The 27284-nt window shown below is 45.7% G+C and overlaps 1 protein-coding gene across 1 annotated transcript; it reads left to right on the top strand.

Annotated features, from left to right (window-relative positions):
- The first annotated feature begins 10771 nt into the window (after positions 1–10771).
- MINAR1 (membrane integral NOTCH2 associated receptor 1) lies at positions 10772–26446 on the top strand. The gene is made up of 3 exons (XM_089660392.1): positions 10772–13031; positions 14866–15120; positions 18762–26446. The coding sequence occupies exons 1-3, from the start codon at positions 10893–10895 to the stop codon at positions 18957–18959; spliced, it is 2592 nt and encodes an 863-aa protein (XP_089516518.1). The 5' UTR covers positions 10772–10892; the 3' UTR covers positions 18960–26446.
- The last annotated feature ends 838 nt before the right edge of the window (positions 26447–27284 follow it).

The raw sequence follows: 27284 nt of genomic DNA, 5'->3' as shown, positions 1-27284 counted from the left end.
TTAAAAACAATACATAATATTACATAAATAATAATTACCCTCTAACCCCCTAATCCAAATAAACAAATAAATAAGGAATAATAATAATAATAGTAATGATAATAATAAAATAACAAACACCCAAACTCAAACAAAAAAATTAGTAACAATAATGATAACAATATTAAAATAATAAATAAACACCCAAACCCAAACAAAAAATATTATTATTATTAAATTAATATCATCATCATATTAATAATAACGTTTTTATTTATTTTGTATTAGAGTTAAAGGTTTTATTTATATTATTATTATAATAATAATATTAATAATTGTTATTATTATTAATAATAAGTATTAGTTTAGGGGGTTAATTATTATTTATTATTGTATATAATTCATTTATTGTATTTATGGTTATTTTTATTTATTTGTGTATTTATTTTACTTTTGTATTATTATTATTAACACCCAAACCTTAACAAAAAAAAATTATAATAAGACAATATATAGAATATGAACCCCTACCCTAATCCTAACCTTAACTCTAACCCCTCAGTCTAACCAAAAAAAAATAAAAAATTAATAAAAAAATAAATAAAAGCTGATGGAAAAGCTAAAAAAAAGCTGAATAAATGATGCAACAGATGATATTTTTCTCTATTGGCTAATAAATGTCAAATCTTAGGAAAGTGATCAATCGTCTTCCTAAACTTCCAAAGACTGGAAACACATCCCCCGCGCTGCAATTATCTGAAGTATCTGTATTTTTTTCTGTGCTTTACTGAAATGCATCAATTACTGTTGTTTTTATGTATTCCGACTCCTAGTGGTGGTTTTGGGCCACTAAAACATGTTTACTTTTGTGATTTGGTATCTCCCTCTGTCCTCCACTCCTGTTTAGTGCAAGTTAGTTCAGTCCTAGCTAGCTCCTCCCTGTTCTTTCTGTGTTCCTCCGTGAGTTTTAGTTCTTTGCAGAGACAGGACGTTGTTCTTCTTGTTTTCCGGTGTCCTCCTGCGGGTGTCACTTTGGGGGCATCTCCTGTCTGCTGCATATTCTATGTACTTTTTGTCATGGATTGCACCCGAGTCCGTACACCTTCACGCGTGTGCTGTGGTCCATCTCTGCACTACATGAATGTAATTATACCCCATGTAACATATATGCTGCAGCACTTACTTATTTTCCCGCCATTGAACCCAGTGCAACTTCCGGTGATGGTGTGTCAACAATGCTGCACTGCTCTGGGATTCAGAGCACAGTTGTCACTCTCATGTAAGCTGCACCTGCTTGCTCTACAGTGGGAGGAGAAGATATTGCAGGGGGTGGGGCTAAGAACCATACAAGCTTTGGTTGCCGCTCCAAGAAGTCATCCCATAATGCTCTGGTGACCTCCCACAGGCCCTGGCTTCAGCCCGACTCCTCCCAGGACACTCACTGATGCATTTCACCCCTCCCACAGGCCAATGCTTCAGCCAGACTCCTCCCAGAACACTCAGTTGACGCATTTCACCCATCCCACAGGCCAATGTTTCAGCCAGACTGTAAAAGCGATCCTAGCAGCTAAATATCCACTGGATCGCTTTTACATGTGGCGAAAGTGGATCTACCCTCACGTTGCTTTCCCAGCCTCTCCAGCCTCTCCCAGGATTGAAGCTGGTGGGTGGCGATGCACTTTTATGTAAAAGCGATCCTAGCAGCTAAATAGCCACTGGGTTGCTTTTACATGTGTTGGAAGTGGGTGCACCGTCCCCTCCAGTCGCCTTCCTGGACTCTCCTGGGACTGAAGCTGGTGGGTGGCAATGCATCTTTTATGTAAAAGCGAACCTAGCAGCTAAATAGCCGCTGGATTGCTTTTACATGTGGCAGAAGTGGGGTCCGTCCTCCCGTCCCGCCGCCTTCCCGGGCTCTCCTGGGACTGAAGCTGGTGGTTCTGACGGCTTGCCATAGAGATGGCCGAGGACCGGAATGTCCCCAATTGTGTCTATGGTCTAAGAAACTGGAAGAGAGAAGGATTTTGTCACTTCCGGTTTTGCCCGGATGTAAACAAAGCCATTACCGGCCTGTGAGAGATATGAGGTCCAATAGACCCCAGAGGTCTCCATAAAGAGGACCTGTCACTGCTCCAGCTATCACAAGGCATGGCGTTCATCCCTTGTAATAGCAACAAAAATGATTAAAAAAAATGAAAGAAACAAAAATTATAATTCAAAAAATGTAAAGTTGCCCCGCCCTCCGTGCTTGTGCACAAAGGCGAATGCATGCGTATGTCCTGCACGCATATGTAAACGGTGTTCGCACCACGCATGTGAGGGATCGCCGAGAACATCAGAGGAAAAGCAATAATTCTACCCCAGACCTCCTGTGTAAGCTGGTAACCTGTAAAGGCTTCAAGGGCCAGTTCACACTCCATGCGTTTCAGTTGCTATTTTTCTGCATCCAAAATGCACAGAAAGTCGGAGATCTGGTTGTCAGTGTCATAGTTCACATCAGTGCTTGCAGTTCCGGTGTGTTCCAGTTGCAGAAAAAAAATAGAACAGGCTGCATTTTTCCTGCACAGAACTGCACTGCAATGCGGTAAAACGCATCAAAAACGCACCAAAAACGCAGTGGAATGCACATGACTCTATTTAACCCCTTGGTGCCGGCGCCTCCTGGCCCTTTAAGGGGAGGCGGGGTTTTAGGGTCATGTGACTGCCGTGAGTCACCGTCACATGATCGGGAAAGGTCCTGATCGAGAGAGGAGATTGTGACCTTTCCATGAGTACTGGACACGTGGTAAAACGCATAAAAAACGCACTGGAACGCACAAAAAACACACTGGAACGTACATGGCTCTAGGGCCAGTTCACACTCCATGCGTTTCAGTTGCTATTTTTCTGCATCCAAAATGCACAGAAAGTCGGTGATCTTGTTGTCAGTGTCATAGTTCACATCAGGGCTTGCAGTTCCGGTGTGTTCCGTCTGCAGAAAAAAAAAAAGAACAGGCCGCATTTTTCCTAGACAGAACTGTACTGGAACGCTGTAAAACACATCAAAATGCACTGGAACGCACCAAAAACACACTGGAATGCACATGACTCCATTGAAGAGAGAGAGTGGGCAAAAATGAACTGGAAAACATCAAAAATGCACCAGAAAGCACCAAAATGCACCAAAAACACACTGGAACGCACATGGCTCTATTTAGGGCCCGTTCACACTCCATGCATTTCAGTTGCTTTTTGTCTGCATCCAAAACGCACAGAAAGTAGGTGATCTGGTTGTCAGTGTCAGATATCACATCAGGGCTTGCAGTTCCGGTGCGTTCCGGCTGCAGAAAGAAAATTAGAACAGGCCGCATTTTTCCTGCACAGAACTGCACTGCAATGCGGTAAAACGCACCAAAAACACAGAGGAATGCACATGACTCTATTTAACCCCTTGGTGTCGGCGCCTCCTGGCCCTTTAAGGGGAGGCGGGGCGGGGATTTAGGGTCATGTGACCGCCGTGATTCACCGTCACATGATCGGGAAAGGTCCTGATCGAGAGAGGAGATTGGGACCTTCCCGTGAGTACCGGACACGTGTGCTGGGAGCGCTCTCAGCACATATAGTGTGTATTGAGTATTATATTGTGTTTTGTGTGCGCTAAAACTCATTAAAGTGTATTTTGTTTCCAAAAATGTGCATTTTAATCACCTCCCGCCTGCCATATAAGGTGATGACAGATGCAAGGCGGTTCTCTCGTTCTGGGAGGAGTCATATGACGTCCTCCCATTCTAATCGTGCGTGCGTGGCTCCAGGAGTGCGCAGCGCGGCGATCGGCGGTGCGCTGTGTCCCTCGGACACAGCGGATCACTGATCAATGGAAAGAGCCGAAGATGTCAGCTCGGTCATGTGATCAGCTGTGTCCAATCACAGCTGATCACATGTAAACAGGGAAATGACGGTTATCGGCATTTCTCTCCTCTCGAGCCGTCACGCTGACAGAGGAGAAGAGAGCCGGTAATTGGCATTCCGCGGAGGGGACATGTACACTGATGATCTGTGTAGGCCCAGCAGCTCCACCTCTCAGTGTCCATCAATGCCACATATCAGTGCCTACCAGTGCACATCAATTGCACATATCAGTGCCCATCTGAGCTGCCTTTCAGTGCCACCTATCAGTGCTGCCAATCAGTGCCACCTATCAGTGCCACCTATCAATGCCACTCAGTGCCACCTATCAGCGCTGCCAATCAGTGCCACCTATCAGTGCCAGTCAGTGTCGCCTATCAGTGCTCATCAGTGCTGCCTATCAGTGCCTGTCAGTGCCACCTATCAGTGCCATATATGAGTGCTGCCTTTCACTGCCCATCAGTGATGCCTGTCAGTGCCCATCAGTGCCACCTACCAGTCCGTCCTCATCAGTGCCCATCAGTGCCACCTATCAGAGTCCATCAGTGCAGCCTCATTAGCGCACATCAGTGAAGGAGAAAAATCACTTATTTACAAAATTTTAAAACAAAACTAAGAAAAAACGTGTTTTTTTCTCAAAATGTTCAGTTGTTTTTGGTTTGTTTAGCAAAAAATAAAAACCTCAGAGGTGATTAAATACCACCAAAATAAAGCTTTATCTTTTTTAAAAAAATGATAAAAAATTCATATGGGTACAGTGTTGCATGACCGCGCAATTGTCGTTCAAAGTGTGACAGCGCTGAAAGCTGAAAATTGGCCTGGGCAGGAAGGGGGTGCCCGGCAGGCGAGCGGTTAAAACAAACCCACTGTGCAAATACCGCGCGACACACAAACATTGCAACACCCACTATTTTATTCTCTAGGAGGGCCCCTGTAGAATGTTTGGGGGTTCTAAGTAATATTTTAGTAAAAAAAAAACAAATGATGATTTTTACAGGAAAGAAATGTCAGAATTGGCGCTGTAGATCAGTGGCGCATATACCCCACCCACTTTCAGGTGCCATCGTAGTGCAATAATCGATGTTATTCACTGTACTAGACACGTGCGGTTCGCTTTGTTCTGATTTCGAATTCGGACAAATTTTTTGATATTTGGACATTTGGATGTCTTCGAATTTCTGAATTAGGGCTTCATGTACACAGGGCATTCGGAAAACTCTTCTGAATGATGGAAACTGACTGCTGGAAAACGTAGGTTAAAAAACATCTGTTTAGCTGCGTTTATGCGCGATTATGTGCGTTTGTGTTTAGAAGCATTTTTAAAAGATAACCTTAGGAGACCTTCCAAAATGCCCAGAATGCACTGAAAAATAGGAAAAAAATTAACTATTTCATTTTGAGAGAAATAGAGAAAGCAGAAGCAGAGAGAGCAGAAGCAGGGAGAGCAGAAGAAGAGAGAGCAGAAGCAGGGAGAGCAGAAGAAGAGAGAGCAGAAGAAGAGAGAGCAGAAGCAGGGAGAGCAGAAGAAGAGAGAGCAGAAGCAGGGAGAGCAGAAGAAGAGAGAGCAGAAGCAGGGAGAGCAGAAGAAGAGAGAGCAGAAGAAGAGAGAGCAGAAGAAGAGAGAGCAGAAGAAGAGAGAGCAGAAGCAGGGAGAGCAGAAGAAGAGAGAGCAGAAGAAGAGAGAGCAGAAGCAGGGAGAGCAGAAGAAGAGAGAGCAGAAGCAGAGAGAGCAGAAGAAGAGAGAGCAGAAGCAGGGAGAGCAGAAGAAGAGAGAGCAGAAGAAGAGAGAGCAGAAGCAGGGAGAGCAGAAGAAGAGAGAGCAGAAGCAGGGAGAGCAGAAGAAGAGAGAGCAGAAGCAGGGAGAGCAGAAGAAGAGAGAGCAGAAGCAGGGAGAGAAGAAGAAGAGGGATCAGAAGAAGACTGAGCAGAAGCAGGGAGAGCAGAAGAAGAGGGAGCAGAAGAAGAGAGAGCAGAAGAAGAGAGAGCAGAAGAAGAGAGAGCAGAAGCAGGGAGAGCAGAAGCAGAGGGAGCAGAAGAAGAGAGAGCAGAAGAAGAGAGAGCAGAAGAAGAGAGAGCAGAAGCAAGGAGAGCAGAAGAAGAGAGCAGAAGAAGAGAGAGCATAAGCAGGGAGAGCAGAAGAAGAGAGAGCAGAAGAAGAGAGAGCAGAAGAAGAGGGAGCAGAAGAAGAGAGAGCAGAAGAAGAGAGAGCAGAAGAAGAGAGAGCAGAAGCAGGGAGAGCAGAAGCAGAGGGAGCAGAAGAAGAGAGAGCAGAAGAAGAGAGAGCAGAAGAAGAGAGAGCAGAAGCAAGGAGAGCAGAAGAAGAGAGCAGAAGAAGAGAGAGCATAAGCAGGGAGAGCAGAAGAAGAGAGAGCAGAAGAAGAGAGAGCAGAAGCAGGGAGAGCAGAAGCAGAGGAAGCAGAAGAGGAGAGAGCAGAAGCAGGGAGAGCAGAAGCAGAGGGAGCAGAAGCAGGGAGAGCAGAAGCAGGGAGAGCAGAAGAAGAGAGAGCAGAAGCAGGGAGAGCAGAAGCAGTGGGAGCAGAAGCAGGGGGAGCAGAAGCAGGGAGAGCAGAAGCAGAGGGAGCAGAAGCAGAGAGAGAAGAAGAAGAGAGAGCAGAAGCAGGGAGAGCAGAAGAAGAGAGAGCAGAAGCAGGGAGAGCAGAAGCAGGGAGAGTAGAAGCAGGGAGAGCAGAAGCAGGGGGAGCAGAAGCAGGGAGAGCAGAAGCAGGGAGAGCAGAAGCAGGGAGAGCAGAAGAAGAGAGAACAGAAGAAGAGAGAGCAGAAGCAGGGAGAGCAGAAGCAGGGAGAGCAGAAGAAGAGAGAACAGAAGAAGAGAGAGCAGAAGCAGGGAGAGCAGTATGTGTTCAGATTCGCTGTCTTTTCTGGTTGTAGTCACTATGGATCCCATCATGAGGATAATGCGGCGCGTTCTACCATTTTTTTCCAATACACAAAACCTGTAACTGACTGCGCTGGTGTGTCGGGTCCATTTGAATACATGGAAAACGCTTTGCATGCATCTCTGATGATGAAAAAAGGCTCTGGACGCAGCTACAAGCGTTTGGCGTTTGAAACGCTGGGAAAATCTACTGCTGAACACAAGTTTATTGCGTTCAAAGAAAGGACTGTAAACTCAACTGCCTGTAAAGAACGATGTGTACACAGACACATAGGAAAATATTAGGGAGAGTTCGGGGGCTGCTGAAGAAAATGCTCAACAGCTTCTGAACGTGAGTTTATCATCTGCAGTGTACATGAGCCCTTACAATAGTAACGAGTCTGAAATAACTAAATGGAATTCGGACAAAATTCAGAATAGAATAGACAATAAAAGAATAGAATAAAAAAGAATAGCATAAAATAGAATACAATATAAAAGACTAGGATAGAAAAAAATAGAATAGAATAGAAAAAAAACTGAATAGAATAAAAAAGAAAGTCTTCCGAAATTTCGAACAGAATACTTTTGAATAGAATAGAACTGAAAACATAATAGAATAAAATAGAAAGAATATAACTGTCTTCTGAATTTGAATTTTGAATATAATAAATTCAAACTCAACAGAATAGATTAGAATAGAATAAAAAAAAATAGAATAGACAATAAAAGAATAGAATGGAAAAACAATAGAATAAAATAGAATACAATACAATGTAAAAGAATAGAATAGATTATAATAGAATATATTAGAGCAGAATAGAAAAAACGAGAGAATAGAATAAAATAGAATATAACTGCCATTTGAATTTCAAATAGAATACATTTAAATTTGAATAGAGTAGATTATAATAGAATAGAAAAGAATAGAAGAGAATAGAAAAGAAAAGAAAAGAATAGAATATAATAGAAAAAACAATAGAATAGAATAAAATAGACAGAATAAAACTGTCATTCAAATTTCAAATAGAATAAATTCAAATTCAAATAGAATAAAATAGAATAGATTAGAATAAAAAAAGAATAGAAAAGTCCATAAAATAACAGAATAGAAAAACAATAAAATAGAATAGAAAATTAATAGAGTATAATAGAAAAAACAATAGAATAAAATAAAATAGAAAGAATAAAACTGTCAATCGAATTTAGAATAGAGTAAATTCAAATTTGAATATAATAGATTAGAATAGATAGAATAGTCAAAGAATAGAAAAACAATATAATAGAATACAATATAAAAGAATAGAATAGAATAAAATATAATAAAACTGGAATAAATTCAAATTTGAATACAATAGAAAATAATCGAATAGACAATAAAAGAATAGAATAGAAAACAATAAAATAAAATAGAATAAAACTGTCATTTGATTTTGGAATAGAATAAATTCAAATTCGAACAGAATAGATTAGAAAAGAATAGAATAGACAATAAAAGAACAGAATAGGAAAACAAAAGAATAAAACAGAATACAAAACAATATAAAAGAACAGAATAGGATAAAATATAAAAGTGCAGATTAGAATAGAATAGAAAAATAATAGAAAAATAATAGAATAGAATAGAATAAAAAAAGCAATAGAATAGAATAAAAAAGAAAGAATACAACCACATTCCGAAATTGTGATTTCAAATAGAATAAATTATAGAATTTGAATGCGCTCGAATTGAATTCGAATAGAATTGAAACTAATTTGAAAATGAAACGAATTCCTAAAATGAATTAAACGAATTAGACAAATTTAACCACCTTCTGCCCACCATATAGTACAATGTCTGATAGGACGTCATATGACATCCTCCCATTCTCACTGCGCGGTTCAGGGAGCACGCAGCGTGGGGATCGCCGGTGCGCTGTGTCCCTTGGACACAGCGGATCACCGATCAGCAGAAAGAGACGAAGATGTTGGCTCAGTCATGTGATCAGCTGTGTCCAATCACAGCTGATCACATGTAAACACGGAAATGTCGGTTATCGGCATTTCTCTCCTCACGAGCTGTCACACTGACAGGAGAGGAGAGCCGGTGATCGGCATTCCTCTGAGGGGACATGTGCACTGATGATCAGGGTGGCCCCAGAAGTGCCAGCAGTCAGTGCCACATCAATGCCACATATCAGTGCCCATCTGAGCTGCCTTTCAATGTCACCTATCAGTGCCACTCAGTGCCACCTATCAATGCCAATCAGTGCACCTATCAGTGCTGCCAATCAGTGCCACCTATCAATGCCAGTCAGTGTTGCCTATCAGTGCCAGTCAGTGCTGCCTAACAGTGCCAGTCAGTGCCGCCTAACAGTGCCAGTCAGTGCTGCCTATCAGTGCCGCCTATCAGTGCCATATATCAGTGTCATGTATCAGTGCTGCCTTTCAGTGCCCATCAGTGATGCCTGTCAATGCCCATCAGTGCAACCTACCAGTGCCTCCTCATCAGTGCCCATCAGTGCCACCTATCAGTGCCCATCAGTGCAGCCTCATTAGCGCACATCAGTGAAGGAGAAAAATCACTTATTTACAAAATTGTATAACAAAAACTAAGAAAGAACTTTTTTTTTCAAAATTTTCTGTGGTTTTTGGTTTGTTTAAGAAAAAATAAAAAACCCCGAGGTGATTAAATACCAACAAAATAAAGCTCTGTCACAAAAAATGATAAAAATTTCATAAGGGTACAGTGTTGCATGACCACGCAATTGTCATTCAAAGTGTGATAGAGCTGAAAGCTGGAAAGCAGCTGGGCAGGAAGGGGGTAGAAGTGCCCTGTAGGCAGGAAGGGGGTAGAAGTGCCCTGTAGGCAGGAAGGGGGTAGAAGTGCCCAGTAGGCAGGAAGGGGGTAGAAGTGCCCGGTAGGTATGAAGGGGGTAGAAGTGCCCTGTAGGCAGGAAGGGGGTAGAAGTGCCCGGTAGGCAGGAAGGGGGTAGAAGTGCCCGGTAGGCAGGAAGGGGGTAGAAGTGCCCTGTAGGCAGGAAGGGGGTAGAAGTGCCCGGTAGGCAGGAAGGGGGTAGAAGTGCCCGGTAGGCAGGAAGGGGGTAGAAGTGTCCTGTAGGCAGGAAGGGGGTAGAAGTGCCCAGTAGGCAGGAAGGGGGTAGAAGTGTCCTGTAGGCAGGAAGGGGGTAGAAGTGTCTGGTAGGCAGGAAGGGGGTAGAAGTGTCCTGTAGGCAGGAAGGGGGTGAAAGTGTCCTGTAGGCAGGAAGGGGGTAGAAGTGCCCTGTAGGCAGGAAGGGGGTAGAAGTGTCCTGTAGGCAGGAAGGGGGTAGAAGTGCCCTGTAGGCAGGAAGGGGGTAGAAGTGCTCGGTGGGCAGGAAGGGGGTAGAAGTGCCCTGTAGGCAGGAAGGGGGTAGAAGTGCCTTGTAGGCAGGAAGGGGGTAGAAGTGCTCGGTGGGCAGGAAGGGGGTAGAAGTGCCTGGTAGGCAGGAAGGGGGTGGAAGTGCCGGTGGGCAGGAAGGGGGTAGAAGTGTCCGGTAGGCAGGAAGGGGGTAGAAGTGTCTGGTAGGCAGGAAGGGGGTAGAAGTGTCCTGTAGGCAGGAAGGGGTAGAAGTGTCCTGTAGGCAGGAAGGGGGTAGAAGTGCCCTGTAGGCAGGAAGGGGGTAGAAGTGTCCTGTAGGCAGGAAGGGGGTAGAAGTGCCCAGTAGGCAGGAAGGGGGTAGAAGTGCCCTGTAGGCAGGAAAGAGGTAGAAGTGCTCGGTGGGCAGGAAGGGGGTAGAAGTGCCCTGTAGGCAGGAAGGGGGTAGAAGTGCCCTGTAGGCAGGAAGGGGGTAGAAGTGCCCTGTAGGCAGGAAGGGGGTAGAAGTGCCCTGTAGGCAGGAAGGGGGTAGAAGTGCCCTGTAGGCAGGAAGGGGGTAGAAGTGCCCTGTAGGCGAGGAGTTAATGAAACAAAATTTTTTCAATAACAAATCGAAAACCAAATGAATTTTTTCGCTTTTAATTATTATTCGGTGTCCTAATATAGCCTTCCGATTGTCGATTCTTCTCACGAAGTTATCGGTTTTCTTTCTGTTGTTCCAGGCGGGAGCTCGGACGCTCAGACTCTCGGACGCTCGGACTCTCGGACGCTCGGACTCTCGGACTCTCGGACTCTCGGACGCTCGGACTCTCCATCATCATGGGGGAAGCTCAGGACTCTTCTTTTCTTCTGGTGAAAATCTTGGAGGATTTGGACTCCAAACAGAACTCCGTTTCCTACCAAGACCTCTGCAAGTCTTTGTGTTCCCGTTACGATCTCCCTGAACTGGCGAAGCTGCGCAGCCTCCTGTATTACACGGCGTGCCAAGACCCGAGCTTCCCCGCGAGCCTCTTCCGGGACAAGATGAGAAACGCTGCGGACAATCAACAGTCTAAAAAAATCATCGCGGCGGCGGACATCGTCACCATATTCAACCTGATCCAAATGAACGACGGGGCGGCCAAAGAGAAAATCCCGATTCAACAGCAGACTCAGGAGAAGGAGGCGATGGAGTCTGATAGTGACGTGTTCGCCGGGACGGATATAGCCCCTCACAAGGAGACACAGAAGAGGGACACCAGTAGAAGCTACTGCATGACCAGGTCCTCCAGCTGCCACAAGGAAGAATGCGAGGGGCGTCATACGTTCCTCCCGGAACCAAACTTTCTCCTCGGCGTCAAGCAAGAGGGCAACGGGCGAGCTGGATCCTTGGACAGACTACAGGCCTTGGACTCTTACGGCATGGTATCTCCTCAATCTTGTGAGATGCAAAGCACCTATTTCCCTAGTCAGCCATTATCTGAGCCAGAATCACTGCCGCCTACACCCAGCGAGGAACCTTTTAGACTTTCGGCCTCTACCGGACAGAGAAGAAACGTTTTTAAAGACGATTTCCATAGCATGGTCAGAATGTCTCCCAGCCTCACCATGAAAAAGAACGAAGGGAAGATAAGTCCCAAGACGGTGTTCTTCAATCACAGCTTTGAGATGCCTTACAGCTCTCACTACCTTAACACGGCTTATTCTTCTTCTGAAGACTTCCGTCGGTCGAAACACGAAAGCTTAGATGATCTCCAAGCGTCCACGTACTTTGGTCCAACCGCCGGGCCTGGGCTGCAGGAGCAAAAGAGATTTACCAGCAAACCAAAACCACTCATAGGAAAGCCGGTAAAAAGCTGGAGCCTAAACACCGAAGAGGTGCCAGATTTCGAACGCTCATTTTTTAATCGAAAGGAAGAAAATCTGTGTTATCCCACCACTGGCTTGGTGCAGACGACAAATTTTGTTTCGGTGCCTGAGCGACATCATTCCTATTTGCCCGATCTGGCATTGAAAACTAACGGGAAAAAATTTTGTGAGCCTCAAGATGTGGAAAAGCAGGAGGCCCTAAGGAGGTTCAGAGACAAGAGTACCAAACCACCTTCTTGTCAGTACAGCACTGAGAAGACAGAGAGCGTTGGTACTCAGACAGAGCAGGTGGACACAAAAAAGGGAAAAGACTCCAACATCTCCTCTAACTGTAGTCGATTTATGGAAGGTAGAGCCCGCAACCAATCTGAGGCAGACTCTGAAATTATAAGTGATGACATAAGTGACATATTCCGATTCTTGGATGACATGAGCCTTTGTGGGTCTTCTGGAATACCGCAGTCCTCCTGCTATAACAGTAGCGGTTCCCTTGCTCAAGTTTCACGAGCAGACAACGAAAGCTCTCCAGAACATGTAGCCAACAGATCTAACACCAAACCGACCAAGGGCCCGAGGTCTGAGACAGTGGAGGAAGAAGAGCTGAAAAGCAGCGTCAGAAAACTAGTTCGAAGGATTGGGGAGATCGAGAAGAAATTAGAGTCCTTGTCAGGGGTACGGGACGAGGTGTCTCAGGTGCTCGCCAAGCTAAACAGGCTGGATGAAAGGATACAACCACCTGAAAAGGGGAAATTGGACCCTGAAGGTCAACCTCACAGTGATGCCCATTCAAGCACAAGGGCGTCTCCAAGTACATTTCAAGATCAAAACTCCTCCCATAATGGGAATGTGGAGAACAAGACAGACTGTTGCTGTTCTGAGGGTACCAGTGGAACCACGGAAAGTCTTCGAGTTAAAGCCATGAAGAAAAATCTCTTCGCACAAAGGTCAGTCCGTTCATTGACGGAGGACATTTCTACAAGTGAGACTAAGCCTGGAAACCCACCACATGAGTGTCGGCCTTGGGGATTTCCCAAACAGGCTAGTATATCTGAGGAAGAAAAGAAAGATAAAGGGGGGTCAAGCAGAGAATGGCACCGCAAATCAAAAGAGGTAACAAAATATATTCATTTTTTAAATATCTATCCTTGGGATATTCATTTTACTGTGTAGCACTAATCCCGTAGGAGTTGCTGAAGATTTGGGTCCCCCTATAGTCCTGCACAGCCAGGCAACACACATTTTCCACAGACTTGCATTCAGAGTCAGTAAAACAGTCCTTGAGCTTGGTTTATGTTTTATTAAGGGGTGTTGAACTTGGGTGGGGTAAGGGGTGTAGAGGATGCCCAATGGAACTGCAAACTGAGGTCAAACTCCTTAGCAACTATGTACAAGTCTTTACACAGCTGAAACTCTTCTTGGAGAGCTCTCCAGCCTCTCCTGGTGTACCTCCCCAGATAATCCTCCTCTTGTCCAGATGCCTGAGGGAATCCAAGGCAAGAGAATCCAGTGCCTGCCACTTTAAATGAAACAGTCCCAGGTAAGGAGCTAGTCAGGGTTCCCACCAGAGTGCTTTTCCCTTAACTGTCCCAGGGGTTGTAGGACTACTCACTCAGTCTCAGTCCTGCAGGCAGATTTACTGTAGGTAGGTGGCTGCCTTCAGGCCTTCTCCTGGGCTGGATCCTTTCCTGGCTCTACAGGTGGTTCTCGCTCTGGGAGCCAGTGATCCTCCTTTCCAGTGTCCCGCCTGTAGGTAGGCCACTTCCCACTGGGCCCCCTCCCAGGCTCCTGCATCTCAGCTTCCTCACATCTTCCAGCCGAACTCTCCCTGCCACTGAGCAGGCACAATCACTTTTAAGGGCTTTCCTGACCCCATGCCGAACCTCCTACTTGGGGATTGGTCAGGATACCTTAAGAGTGCAGAGCTGCCCCCCCCCGACTTCTAGAATCTTCTCCAAGATTCCAGAGCAGTGGGAGGTATCAAGGAACCGATCTGCAGAGCCTCTCAGCCCTGACCCAAATTTGACCCAGCATTAGGTGGAAATTGATTACTGGGATCTTCTGGCTGCTGGGAGACACACGCTGGTGGACACTGGAACTATAACCTTCCAAAGTGCCACCAGTAGGTGATCCTGGTCCTGACAATATGATGTCAATGTAAAGGGGACCCTGATGTAAGCAGGACTCTGATGGGGACCCAGAAGTAAAAAGAGGCTCTGATGTAAGGGAAGACTTGATGGGGGCTATATTTGTAGAAGGTGGCCCTTGTGCAGAAAAATTTGAAGACCCCTGGTGTATGCGATAGACACTGATTGGTTGCCCTTTTTCCTTAATGGCAGGAAGCCATGATAGCAGATACTCAGTTCTCTCTGAGTTCTGCTCACTGTTTATACCTCTAGTAATTGCAGTTGAAAGGCAACAATTCAGGGGCGGACTGACCATTTGGAAACTTGGGCACTGCCCGAGGGCCCGGGGTCAGTAGGGGGCCCCATGAGATGCCCCTGATACCTTTTTCATAGGCTTTTTTGAGTATGGGCAAGGACACAGGGGCCCCATGATCCCCTATTGCCCGGGGGCCCCATGAGTTGTCAGTCCGCCCCTGCAACAATTGATGCCAGACTGCAATCCAGCAAGAGGGGAAGTTTACTTGTAGCAAAATCTTCGATAAAAAAACTTCCTGAAGTCTTCCAGAAAACCTTCCAATCTCCTGGGGTTCATAATGATATTCTGATCCTCAGCCTGACCAGTTCCTATTCCCATAATGGGAGATCTTTGGAAAGGCCATTTCTATGTTCCCCCATCATTTTTTTTCGATGTACGAGCTCAGATAGATACACATTAACAGGAACACAGGAGGCGTGACGATGTGACGTTGTACTCCTTTACTTTGTGCAAATTACAAATTATTATTTTTTGTTTATTTTTGTGTTGTTCTCCTGCTGATCAGGTGGACCGCCAACATGAAATACCTCATTTGCACAGAATTCCCAAGTCATCCAGGGATTCGTATTTGGTGGAGCAGGTGTTCAGTCCTCACCCATACCCAGCCTCTCTCAAGTCTCACATGAAGAGCAATCCCATCTACACTGACATGCGCCTGACGGAGATGGCAGAGATCAAACGGGGCCAACCCTCATGGACCATAGAGGAATACACACACAACTCAGGGGAGAAAGGCCGGCTGACTGCACTAGATCTTCAGGTGGGTGGTCATCTACTTCATGACACACAAATCTATCTTTCTACCCATCGCCTCACCCCTTCAATCTCCTCCTCACCTCACCCCTTCAGTCTCCTCCTCACCTCACCCCTTCAGTCTCCTCTCGCATTACTAACCTACTAAGTGACATATCATCTTGGATGTCACTCCACTTCCTCAAACTCAATCTTTCCAAAACTGAGCTCTTAGTATTCCCTTCAGCCCGTGCCCCCTCCCCCGACTTCTCCATCAAGATCAACGACACAATCATCAGTCCCTCCCCTCATGCCAGGGTACTAGGTGTAATCCTAGACTCCCATCTGTCCTTTCAGCCCCAAATCCAATCCCTGTTCACATCTTGTAGACTTCACCTCCGCAACATCTCCAACCTCCGTAACATCTCCAACCTCCGCAACATCTCCAACCTCCGTAACATCTCCAACCTCCGCAACATCTCCAAGATACGGCTGTTCCTAACCACAGAAACCACTAAGCAACTTATTCACTCCCTTGTTATATCTCGCCTTGACTATTGCAGCTCCCTCCTCATTGGCCGACCTCTTCGCAGGCTATCCCCTCTTCAGTCTATCATGAACGCTGCTGCCAGACTCGTCCACCTTACTAACCGTTCCATATCTGCCATCCCTCTCTGCCAATCCCTCCACTGGCCTCCATTCAGTGTCCTCCACCCCTCTCTGCCAATCCCTCCACTGACCTCCACTCAGTGTCCTCCACCCCTCTCTGCCAATCCCTCCACTGGCCTCCACTCAGTGTCCTCCATCCCTCTCTGCCAATCCCTCCACTGGCCTCCACTCAGTGTCCTCCATCCCTCTCTGCCAATCCCTCCACTGACCTCCACTCAGTGTCCTCCACCCCTCTGTACCAATCCCTCCACTGGCCTCCACTCAGTGTCCTCCATCCCTCTCTGCCAATCCCTCCACTGGCTTCCCATTGCCCAACGGATAAAATTCAAAACATTAACAATAACGTATAAAGCCATTTATAACTCCGCCCCAAATTACATCACGATCTTGTCTCTAAATAACACCCAAACCGTACTCCCCACTCCTCGCAAGACCTCCTACTCTCTAGCTCCCTTGTCTCCTCCTCCCATGCTTGTCTCCAAGACTTCTCCAGAGCTTCCCCCATCCTCTGGAACTCTCTACCCTAATTTATCAGACTATCGCCTATTCTGCTCACTTTTAGGCGATCTCTGAAAACCTCTCTTCAGGGAAGCCTATCCTGCCCTCAGCTAATAATGGAATCTTCTACTCTTCCAACCAGTCCATCCCGCACAGTTACTACCTTTTGTACCACCAGCCCCTCCCTCTTAGATTGTAAGCTCCCAGGATCAGGGCCCCCCTATCCCTCTTGTATTGAACTGTATTGTTGCTGTATTGTCTCCCGTTATATTGTAAAGTGCTGAGCAAACTGTTGGCGCCATAAATCCTGTATAACAATAATAATAATAATCTCTATGAAGATTCCTCCCCGGATGAGCTGTACACAATACCCGGAAACCTTCATGCTGCCCATACCTGGCTTAGTGGCTGATGAATACACCAAACACACTAATGTGCGCCCTAAAAGAGTTTTGCATGAATTGGGCCTAAATTGTGCTCTGAACGTCATCTATGTCACAACAATAGAAGAACACAGTCTGCTGAACATAATACTACACAAACATTAGATGTTGCCATGGTTTAATTGCACATAACATGTAAACATTCACAGTGCAGGGAGGAAAAAGTATGTGAGGCCCTAGCTTAATGACTTCTCCCAGAGCTAATTGGAGCCAGGAGTGAGACAACCTTGACTCCAATCAGTGTGATGATATTGGATGTGTTGCTGACACCTGTTTTGGGTTTACTGGTTTCAAGAAGCACTGTCTGATGTGAACCATGCCTCGCAGAAAAGAGCTCTCAGAAGACCTACGATCAAAAATTGTTGACTTGCATGAAGCTGGAAAGGGTTACAAAAGTATCTCCAAAAGCCTTGATGTTCATGTGTCCACGGTAAGACAGACTGTCTACAAATGGAGAAAGTTTAGCACTGTTGCTACTCTCCCTAGGCGTGGTTGTCCTGTAAAAATGACTGCAAGAGCACAGCGCAGAATGCTGCATGAGGTAAAGAAGAATCCCAGAGTGTCAGCTAAAGACCTACAGAAATCTCTGGCACATGCTAACATTTTTGTTGACAGATCTACAATAAGGAAAACATTAAACAAGAATGGAGTACATGGGAGGACACCACGGAGGAAGCCATTGCTGTCCAAAAAGAAGATTGCAGCACGTTTGAAGTTTGCAAAAGAGCACCTGGATGTTCCACAGCACTACTGGCAGATGCTAACATTTTTGATGACGTTCAGAGCACATTTTATGCCCAATTCATGCAAAACTCCACGTAATCCCAAGGGGTTCACATACTTTTTCTTGCAACTGACCGTTTTTTTTTACCCTGATCACAATAAACAAGTATGCAAATATGTACACGCCCTAGAGGTCATGAGCACACCACACTATCATACTAGATTAATCCAATAATATCTCCTAGAGTGTAAGCTCCCAGGTTCAGGGCCCTCCTTCCCCTCTTGTATTGAACTGTATTGTTGCTGTATTGTCTCCTGTTATATTGTAAATTGCTGAGCAAACTGTTGGCGCCATAAATACTGTATAGTAATAATAACTAGAAAAGCTACAATTTCTGGGAAAATTGTGTGAAGTGTTCTTGCCTCCACCAGTAGTCTACAACTGGAGCGGGCGGAGTAACTGGGTGGAGTGGCTTGTCACTCTGCTGCCTGCTCACACCCCTGGGTTCCTATGGCAACTCACTCTAGAGCAAGGGCAGAGAAGAGCGGTTAAAAACAAACTGCTCCAACTTGCCATCTTCAAATGGTTGTAGTTTAACAATTATAAATCCTACACTGAAGAGCTTTATATTGTGCGAATCACAAGACCCAGACCTACATTTTGATGCATAGTATGTCTCTGAAATATTAAAAATGAAGGCACAGTCGCAGTTTAGAAATTGCCCTTCAAATTTGAGGTGGCTAGAGTAGAGTTTCAATGAATGTCAATGGGCGGCGTGAGTTGCAAACAAATGGTCATATTGTGAAAACTATCAGGACTATGGCTTAGCCGTGGACATTTTTAGTGGCAGCATGGATAGCTGAACGTTTGGATATAAAATTGTGTAGGTGGGCTTGAAAATGAGGGAGTGATGGCAGTTTAGAAATCATGTCCTGATTTTTCAGCTCACACTCTAGCTTTTGTCAGCTCACACTGTAGTTTTGAACATTCCGCCATTCATTCCTATGGGACCAATTTCACCACAAAAACGCCAATATTTTGTGAACCATTTGGCAAAAACGCACCACAAAGTAATAGCGCACCAATCAGGAACAATCCGCACGTTTCGGTATATTACTGTCTATGTACTGTAAAAACTGTGGGAGGAGTTAGGGTGGTAAATTTGGCTATAATAAGAATATATATGTGAGATGACAGGAAGTGGTCGCCATGCAGGAACACTTCATAATATATGCAGATATTAGGGGATCTTAGCAGAAATCATGTTGTGTATTGAATTGTAACCAACTGGGCACAATCTGGTAACATTGTCATGATCCATCTTGTATTTAACAGGCTCAAGAATCCCTGAATCCAAACAATTTGGAGTTCTGGATGGAGGACATCTACACTCCAGGTTACGATTCTCTGTTAAAGAGGAAAGAAGCCAAGTTTCGACGAGCCAAGGTCTGTAAAATGGCGGCACTCATCACGGCAGCTGCCTGCACAGTCATTCTGGTCATTGTTGTTCCCATTTGCACCATGAAGTCCTAATCTCTAGCAATGAGCAGAAGATCCTTACTTGCACTCCCCAGGCATCCTGTTCATGGTGACTAGGACCTGACATGAAAGACTACATGAACAGCGGGTGCAGCAAGGCTCAGCACGACGTTACCCTGAAAGCACCACACAAACACAACGCACATATTGCCAATACCATGCTGACGTTTTCTGTGGACTCGGATAAAAGAAGTATGGATTCCAGTATGGTCTGTCCCTTTTCTGTATGTAACTGCATTAGAGAAATCCTCCTCCCTCTAGAGACCCTCTTGGACAGTCATCACACAATAAGGCTGACACACATACATGGTCCCCGAAGACTTGGTTCACCATGTACTCGAGAAAAAAAAAAAGAATCAGGACGAGTAGAGGACAAAAAAATGAACAGCCAAAGAGATGACAAAGCATCCTTTCAACAGCAATACAAAACCATTTCATCTTTTGTGCCTTTCTTCGAAACATTGTCAGCATTTCTTGAGTTTCTGCATTCCATGTTTTTAATGGATGTTAGTAGGTTGGGCTTCTGGAAAGTATGAAGACACTTGTGTAGAGTATTGGTAGGTCCAGTAAACTCTTTCAGTGTTCTGTTGAACCCAAGGTTTGTAGAGATAGAGCGTAGACTTTCACTCATCCCTAGTTTGCTCCTTGCTTATGTCTGATAAAAAGGATTTCAGGAAACATTCGTTGCATGATGGCAATGAAAGAATGGGACTTCGAAACTGCAATGCACAGAATTGATTATGTAACTCATGTTGGTCTAATTCTTTTCAGCAACATGTATATTTTGGGGGTCTTGCAAGAGATGCAACCAGTCTGAATAGCAGAAGTTAACAAACATAGGATAATGAGCATTGGCATGGAAGCAAAGACTAATGTTGGCCACAGAGATCTTCAGTCATGGCTGCAATGTCTATATCAGCCTTTCACAACCTTTTTACCCCAGGAGAACCTCTAAAATAATTCCTTAGGTCTAAGGGAACCATTATTAAACCAAATTCATTGGAGTCAGTGGAAAAACACCCCCCGCTTTGGTGGTCAGTAGGAAGAATGCAACCCTTCCAGTGTTGGTCAGAATGCCACCCTTCCAGACAGCAAAAATGACCATTGGTGTTGTACTTATGGCATTGGCCCTGGAATACTATGCAGACACCATCAAAGTGAACGGCAATCATCCACAGCTAGGGAACCCCTAGTGACTTTTGAAGGAACTTTATGGTTCCATGGAACCACGGTTGAGACTGGCTGGTCTACATGTTCAGCTTGACAAAGTATAGCTGTGCAGAATCATTGGAATTACGGCTTGGAGAACTTACAGCCTCAGGAGAATGGAGATGTTAGATCCCCGTCTCAGTCAAGGGGAAAGAGGTAATAAGCATTGCTGGCCAAGGCAACCTTTGGCTTCCCAGCCATTGAAGAGCTAAATAGCTTAGCAAATCCTTCCAGTCTTCTATGATTAGGTATAAAGGGACATGTCATTCTCCAACTGATGGAGGGTCTCAGTTTACCTCTGAATGCTCCAACCCTGAGATATAAAACAGTGATTTCCCATTGTCATTGTGTCAACCATTACATTTTGACTTTGGTCTGGGATCCAAGATGTTGTTTCCAAAGATAGCCCCCAAAAAATGAATGTTGTAGCTAAAAACCCAGATATGAAACAACCTGCAGGCAGGGGATGGATAGTCACTTGTGATCTGTTGGGTATTCACAGTTAAAGCACCTCTGTTGCTTGATAAAGCCGTACAATAAAGGGCTCTCTGCAAAGAAAGGCATTCAAATTCACTGTGAACCTACACAAGAACTGAGGGTGGACATTTCTTTGAATGGCCATGTGCCGGATTTTCATGTTTTATTATCCCTATGATTGGCAGACATTCGCCTGACACTCATTCTTCTTAATAAAGCGACAACCAATGATGCATTTATTCCCCTTGTCCATGGAATCTTTATCCCCATGACTAAACCCCGTGGGTGGAGTTGGAGGGTGTGGCCTGGACAGAGTCTAAGCTGAGGCTGCTCCTACTTCTTACATGGGGTTTTGTGTGATATTCGGCTTTTGGGACATTTTTCTTCCCTTATTAAATATTCATCTCTTCCATTGCCCAGACCACTGGTTATTGCAGTATCACAGGAAGACATTTTGACAATTCTGAAAGTGTCACATTTCTGGTTCCCTGCTGTGTTCAGGGGTTGAAGCAGCCAGTCTCTAAGTCCATATTGTGTTCTAAATTGCTCTACAGGCTGGAAGGAGAATCCTCCCCCAGTCTATCATGAACATTACTGCCAGGCTCATCCACCTTACCAGCTGCTCAGCTTCCTCCACCCCTCTGTGCCAATCCCTTCACTGCCCTCCACTCAGTGTCCTTCACCCCTCTCTGCCAATCCCTCCACTGACCTCTGCTCAGTGTCCTCCACCCCTCTCTCCCAATCCCTCCACTGGCCTCCGCCCAGTGTCCACCACCCCTCTCTGCCAATCCCTCCACCGACCGCCACTCAGTGTCCTCCACCCCTCTCTGTCAATTGCTCCACTGACCTCTGCTCAGTGTCCTCCACCCCTCTCTGTCAATTGCTCCACTGACCTCTGCTCAGTGTCCTACACCCCTCTCTGCCAATTCCTCCACTGGCCTTTGCTCAATGTCCTCCACCCCTCTCTGCCAATTCCTACACTGACCTCCGCTCAGTGTCCTCCACCCCTCTCTGCCAATCCCTCCACTGACCTCCGCTCAGTGTCCTCCACCCCTCTCTACCAATCCCTCCACTGGCCTCCGCTCAGTATCCTCCATCCCTCTCTACCAATCCCTCCACAGGTCTCTGCTCAATGTCCTCCACCCCTCTCTGTCAATCCCTCCATTGGCCTCCGCACAGTGTACTCCACCCCTGTCTGCCAATTCTCCACTGCCCTCCACTCAGTGTCCTTCACCCCTCCCTGCCAATTCCTCCACTGACCACTGCTCAGTGTACTCCACCCCTCTCTGCCAATCCCTGCACTGACCTCCGCTCAGTGTCCTCCCCCCTGCCAATCCCTTCATTGGCCTCCGCTCAGTGTCCTTCACCCCTCTCCGCCAATCCCTCCACTGACCTCTGCTCAGTGTCCTCCACCCCTCTCTGCTAATCCCTCCACTGACCTCCACTCAGTGTCCTCCACTCCTCTCTGCCAATCCCTCCACTGGCCTCCATTCAGTGTCCTCCACCCCTCTCTTCCAATCCCTCCACTGACCTCCATTCAGTGTTTCCACCCCTCTCTTCCAATCCCTCCACTGACCTCCATTCAGTGTTTCCACCCCTCTCTGCCAAGCCCTATACTAGTTTCCGATCACCCAAAGTATTAAATTCAAAACTCTGAGGACATACAAAGTATCTGGAAGATAAGAAAAAGAAAAAGGCGCACAAGCCTTGCGCATTGCCTCACACACAAATCTTTTATTTGGAAGTAACATATGTATACTCACAAATGCCAAGTGGCTCTGAGGAAGAGGGGATCTCCCCTTGAAACGTGTCAGCCATGCTCTATGTGTCCATCTCTGTATGGGACTCCCGCAGTACTCCGGACTATGGACCATTCAGGATCATAACATGTTTGTTTTTACTTGCCATTTGTGAGTATATATCTGTTACTTCCAAAATAAAAGATTTGTGTGTGAGGTAATGCACGAGGCTTGTGCGCCTTTCTTTTTCTTATCTTCCAGTGGTTTTTTGGGCTACCGCAGCCCTCAGGGGGCTGCACAGCTTTGCCAGACTGAATTGAATACAATAATTCACTAAGATCTCTCCACATATGCCAGACCGAGTGTTGACAGCGCAGGAGGTTTTTATTCTAACATACAAAGTCATCCACAACTCTGCCCCAAGGTACATCACTGACCGTATCCCAAAATATCGCCCAAGCCATCCGCTCCACTCTTCCCAAGACCTCCTGCTATCTAGCTCCCTCGTCACCTCCTCCTACACTCATCTCCAGGACTTCTTCAGAGATTCCCCCATCATCTGGAACCTTCTATTCCAATCTGTTTTGCCTTTTCCAACTCTGTTCACCTTTCGATGATCCCAATGGGGGGGGGGGCAAGAAATTGTGGGGAGCCATAAATAATGGATTCTGCAGGAACTTCAAACAGCAGTTTTTCTTCACTACCACTGAGATCAGCGGCGCGTGCAATACGAGATGTGAAAACGTAATGTCGTCTTTGCAGGGAGCCTTTTATAGTACAGTTTGGGGTTTTTTAGCAACAAAAAGTCACTTTAATGCCTAACTCCAGTCAATTGAAAACATTTTTGAGGGTCAGATTGGGAAAGAATTACATTTTCTATTAGGTTTGTGCCTCTGGCTTTGATGCCACTGGGGAGATTTTCCTCTACCTCCTTTTCTTGTGTCACCAGGACAGGACAGGCAGCAATAAAACATTGTTATAAGTTCTAACCCTTCCTCGCTCTATCCAAACCAAAAAAAATATATATATTTTTGGGTTCTGTAGTTAAGGTTTTAACGGAAGAATTTCAGGTATGGATATTTTTGCATATTTACATTGGTCCAGCTTGGACTAATGGAACTATACATATACCTTCCTTGTGGGATCCCTCTACAGCAGACTTTCTCAACCCCGGAGGAACCCCTAAAATATTTTTTAGGCATTGGGAAACCCTTACTAAAGCCAATTCATTGGAGGTCAATGGTGAAAAACGCCGCTTACATGGATGGTCAGTAGGAAGAATGCAATCCTTGTGTTATGCTGTTGACTTTGTCAAGTGGCAATGACCCCGAAACTGTGTAGGCACCATCAGATGGGAGGTCAACAACCCACAGCTCAAGGAAACACTAGCAACCTCTGGGGGATCCCTAGGGCTCCGTAGAACCCGGGTTTAGAATGGCTGCTATAGAAGCTGGAAATCACTGTAGTAGGCACCCATCCTACAGTGATCTCTACTGGCTTCCAGGTCCCATGCCGAGCAGCTGCCATGCTGTATTGTGAACACAGGAGGTCAACTGTCTACCCGGGCACCATTCAGAAAATTCTTTGCATTTTCTCAGTGAATGCAAAGCATTCTCTGTTTGAACGAGGTAGAGACCGTGATGTCATAACCCCAACTCTCCACCTCATCCATTCAGAGAACACTTTGCATACATTAAGAAAATGAATGGCGTCAGTGCCTAGTAGTCGACCTGTGCTCACAATGCAGCAAGGCAGGCGCTCGACACAGGACCCAGAAGTTAGTGGAAGTCACTTAAATAGCATTGTATACTACAGTGATTTACAGTTTCTAGAGGGATCCCACAGGTATGGGATATGCATAGTTACAGTGCTCCAAGCTGGACCAAGGTAACCATTGTGGTATTGAGGTGATATGCTCATGTGGTAGGTGCTTTTTCCAATGCGTTGTACCTGTCCAAACATCATTTTAGGGCATGACAGCCAACTTTTATTGAAACACAAAGTAAAAGTTCAAGTAGACATCAGTTGACCACGCAGGGGTTCTTCAACAACAAAACATGACCTTTCATTAGGAGCCCACCTGACTCCTGGGATGTGAATGCCTGTCTCTTGACTCCTAGCTAGGGCATTTCTGACCCCTGATTAAGACCTCCTGCCTCTTGACTCCTGGCTGGGGCACCTCTGACCCTTGATTGAGATCTCTTGACTCCAGGCTGGAGCACCTCTGACCCCTGATTGAGACCTCCTGTCTCTTGACTCCTGGCTGGGGCACCTCTGACCCCTGGTTGAGACCTCTTGATTCCTTGCTGGAGAGCCTCTGACCCCTGATTGAGACCTCCTGTCCCTTGACTCCTGGCTGGGACACCTCTGATTGAGACCTCCTAGCTCTTGACTCCTGGCTGGGGCAGCTCTAACCACTGTTTGAGACCTCTTGACTCCTGGCAGGGGAACCTCTGATTGAGACCTCCTGTCTCTTGACTCCTGGCTGGGCACCTCTGACCCCTGGTTGAGACCTCTTGATTCCTGACTGGAGAACCTCTGACCCCTGATTGAGACCTCCTGTCTCTTGACTCCTGGCTGGGGTACCTCTGATCCCTCATTGAGACCTCTTGTCTCTTGACTCCTGGCTGGGGCACCTCTGACCCCTGATTGAGACCTCCTGTCTCTTGACTCCTGGCTGGGGCACCTCTGACCCCTAGTTGAGGCTTCCTGTCTCTTGACTCCTGGTTGAGACCTCCTGTATCCAATATAGGAGCTGTCTCCAAACTGGAAGCCATGGGCTATCCTCAGTTTTGGGTATATAACGACCCTCCTACACACCTGTGTACTCCTACAGGCTGCAGGCTTCCAGTAAAATCTGGACACAGGATTTAAGGCTCTGTCCCTCCCAAGACACTTTGTAGCCTTCAAGCTCCAGGCCCTGATCTGGGACTACAAAATCTGGAGAAATCCAAATACACATCTTCCTCCACTCAGAAACGATGATCTGGAACTTCGCATTCAGCCTTAATGTGAATCCTGTGTCATTCTCTCCTACATTTTCGGAGTGGCAGGGCCTCGCACCATCACACTATGGAAAAAAAACATCCATGCCTGGAATTCCCCTTTAATGGTGCCCCATAGAGCAGCACCAGCTGTATTTATAAAATATGCAGAATGCAGGGAGAGTAGTTTGGTTTAGTTCCCTTATCCTCCAATAAAAGTGTTATACTTTTGTACTGCATTCCGGAATACAATCCCATGAACTGATTATTATGTGCATCAGCGAAGGAGGTTTTCTAGGACTGGCCCTCATTGGTGGACATAAGAAATGACCATTCGCCTCTCCCAGCGCACAGGTCGCACAACTTCGCTCAAGACTTCGATCATCGGCTGCTTCACAGAATCAAATTTATTATTTAAAGCAATACCATAAGAAACATGTATTTCTAGTTTTTTATAAGTGGCATTTTCATACGAGGCTTCACCTCATAGTCTCCAGGCAGAGTCATATGGATTAAAAGGGCAAACTATTTTCTTACACTTGATGATCTTTGAAAAAAAATAAATAGATCTGCAGAGAATATTGTTTCTGATATTTGCAAGACTTTTACGGGCCTTGAGAAATGTGGACAATATATATGGTATAAATATATACATATATAAATATATAATGTGAATGTATAAGAATATGAATTGTACTCTATATTAATATAAGCATGAAATCTATATTAAAAAAAAAAAAGTATATATATATAAAAAACTATACATCCTCTGAGCCAGTTCTTCAGACGCGGTTGGCTGGATTGGGAGTCATCCAAATGGCAGAGCTCCTTGTTGCCTTCAGCTGAGCAGGATGGCAGGAGATGTGACTGTTAATGAATGAATGGAATGAAGAGGCAAGTAGTGCCCCGCCTAGAAGGTCCGCGGTACCTATCTGGAAGAGAAAGCCAGCGGGACTTACAATTATGCCCACCGAGAACCGTTTTTGGAACCTTTCTAAAGATTATGTAATATCACTGGACAAGATGAATGTATAGGAAATATATTATTTAATTAAAATATATTTGAAACAGACGCATGCGCTGGTCATTCCTTAAAATAAAAAAATAATGATGGCTGACGTTTTATATTAACCCTTTTCTGCCTCTCTTTAAAAAATTATGAACGCTATTGGGTGGGAAAGATTGGCTGATTGTGTGACCGCCGTGATTGGCTGTCACAGTGGTCACATGACTGAGAGCCGGTTCCACCAGCTACCAATCCTTGGCGGGGACCAAGAGCTGTCTGAAAAAAATTCTGAACACTAGTGGGTGAGAAAGATTGGCTGATCGTGTGATACCACGATTGGCTGTTACAGTGGTCACATGACTGGGAGCCGGTTCCACCAGCTACCAATCCTTGGCGGGGACCAAGAGCTGTTACAGTGGTGACTAGGAGATTGTTCTGCCAGCTACCAATCCTTGGCGGGGACCAAGAGCTGTCTGAAAAAAATTCTGAACGCTAGTGGGTGGGAAAGATTGGACGATCGTGTGACCGCCATGATTGGCTGTCACAGTGGTCACATGACTGGGAGCCGGTTCCGCCAGCTACTAATCCTTGGCGGGGACCAAGAGCTGTCTGAAAAAAATTCTGAACACTAGTGGGTGAGAAAGATTGGCTGATCGTGTGACCACCACGATTGGCTGTTACAGTGGTCACATGACTGGGAGCCGGTTCCACCAGCTACCAATCCTTGGCGGGGACCAAGAGCTGTCTGAAAAAAATTCTGAACGCTAGTGGGTGGGAAAGATTGGACGATCGTGTGACCACCGCTGTGACTGGCTGTTACAGTGGTCACATGACTGGGAGCTGGTTCCACCAGCTACCAATCCTTGGCGGGGACCAAGAGCTGTCTGAAAAAAATTCTGAACGC

This window comes from Staurois parvus, unplaced genomic scaffold, assembly GCF_062004578.1.
Source record: "Staurois parvus isolate SC_StPar_1 unplaced genomic scaffold, SC_StPar_1.0 ptg001236l, whole genome shotgun sequence".
Taxonomy (NCBI): domain Eukaryota; kingdom Metazoa; phylum Chordata; class Amphibia; order Anura; family Ranidae; genus Staurois; species Staurois parvus.
Note: the sequence above shows the minus strand (reverse complement) of the source record. Positions and strands in the feature narration are given on the sequence as shown.

Coding starts and splice junctions, on each gene's coding strand:
- MINAR1 (XM_089660392.1), top strand. CDS start 10,893: ATGGGGGAAGCTCAGGACTCTTCTTTTCTTCTGGTGAAAATCTTGGAG. Junction 13,032..14,865: donor GGCACCGCAAATCAAAAGAG/GTAACAAAATAT, acceptor CCTGCTGATCAG/GTGGACCGCCAACATGAAAT. Junction 15,121..18,761: donor TGACTGCACTAGATCTTCAG/GTGGGTGGTCAT, acceptor TGTATTTAACAG/GCTCAAGAATCCCTGAATCC.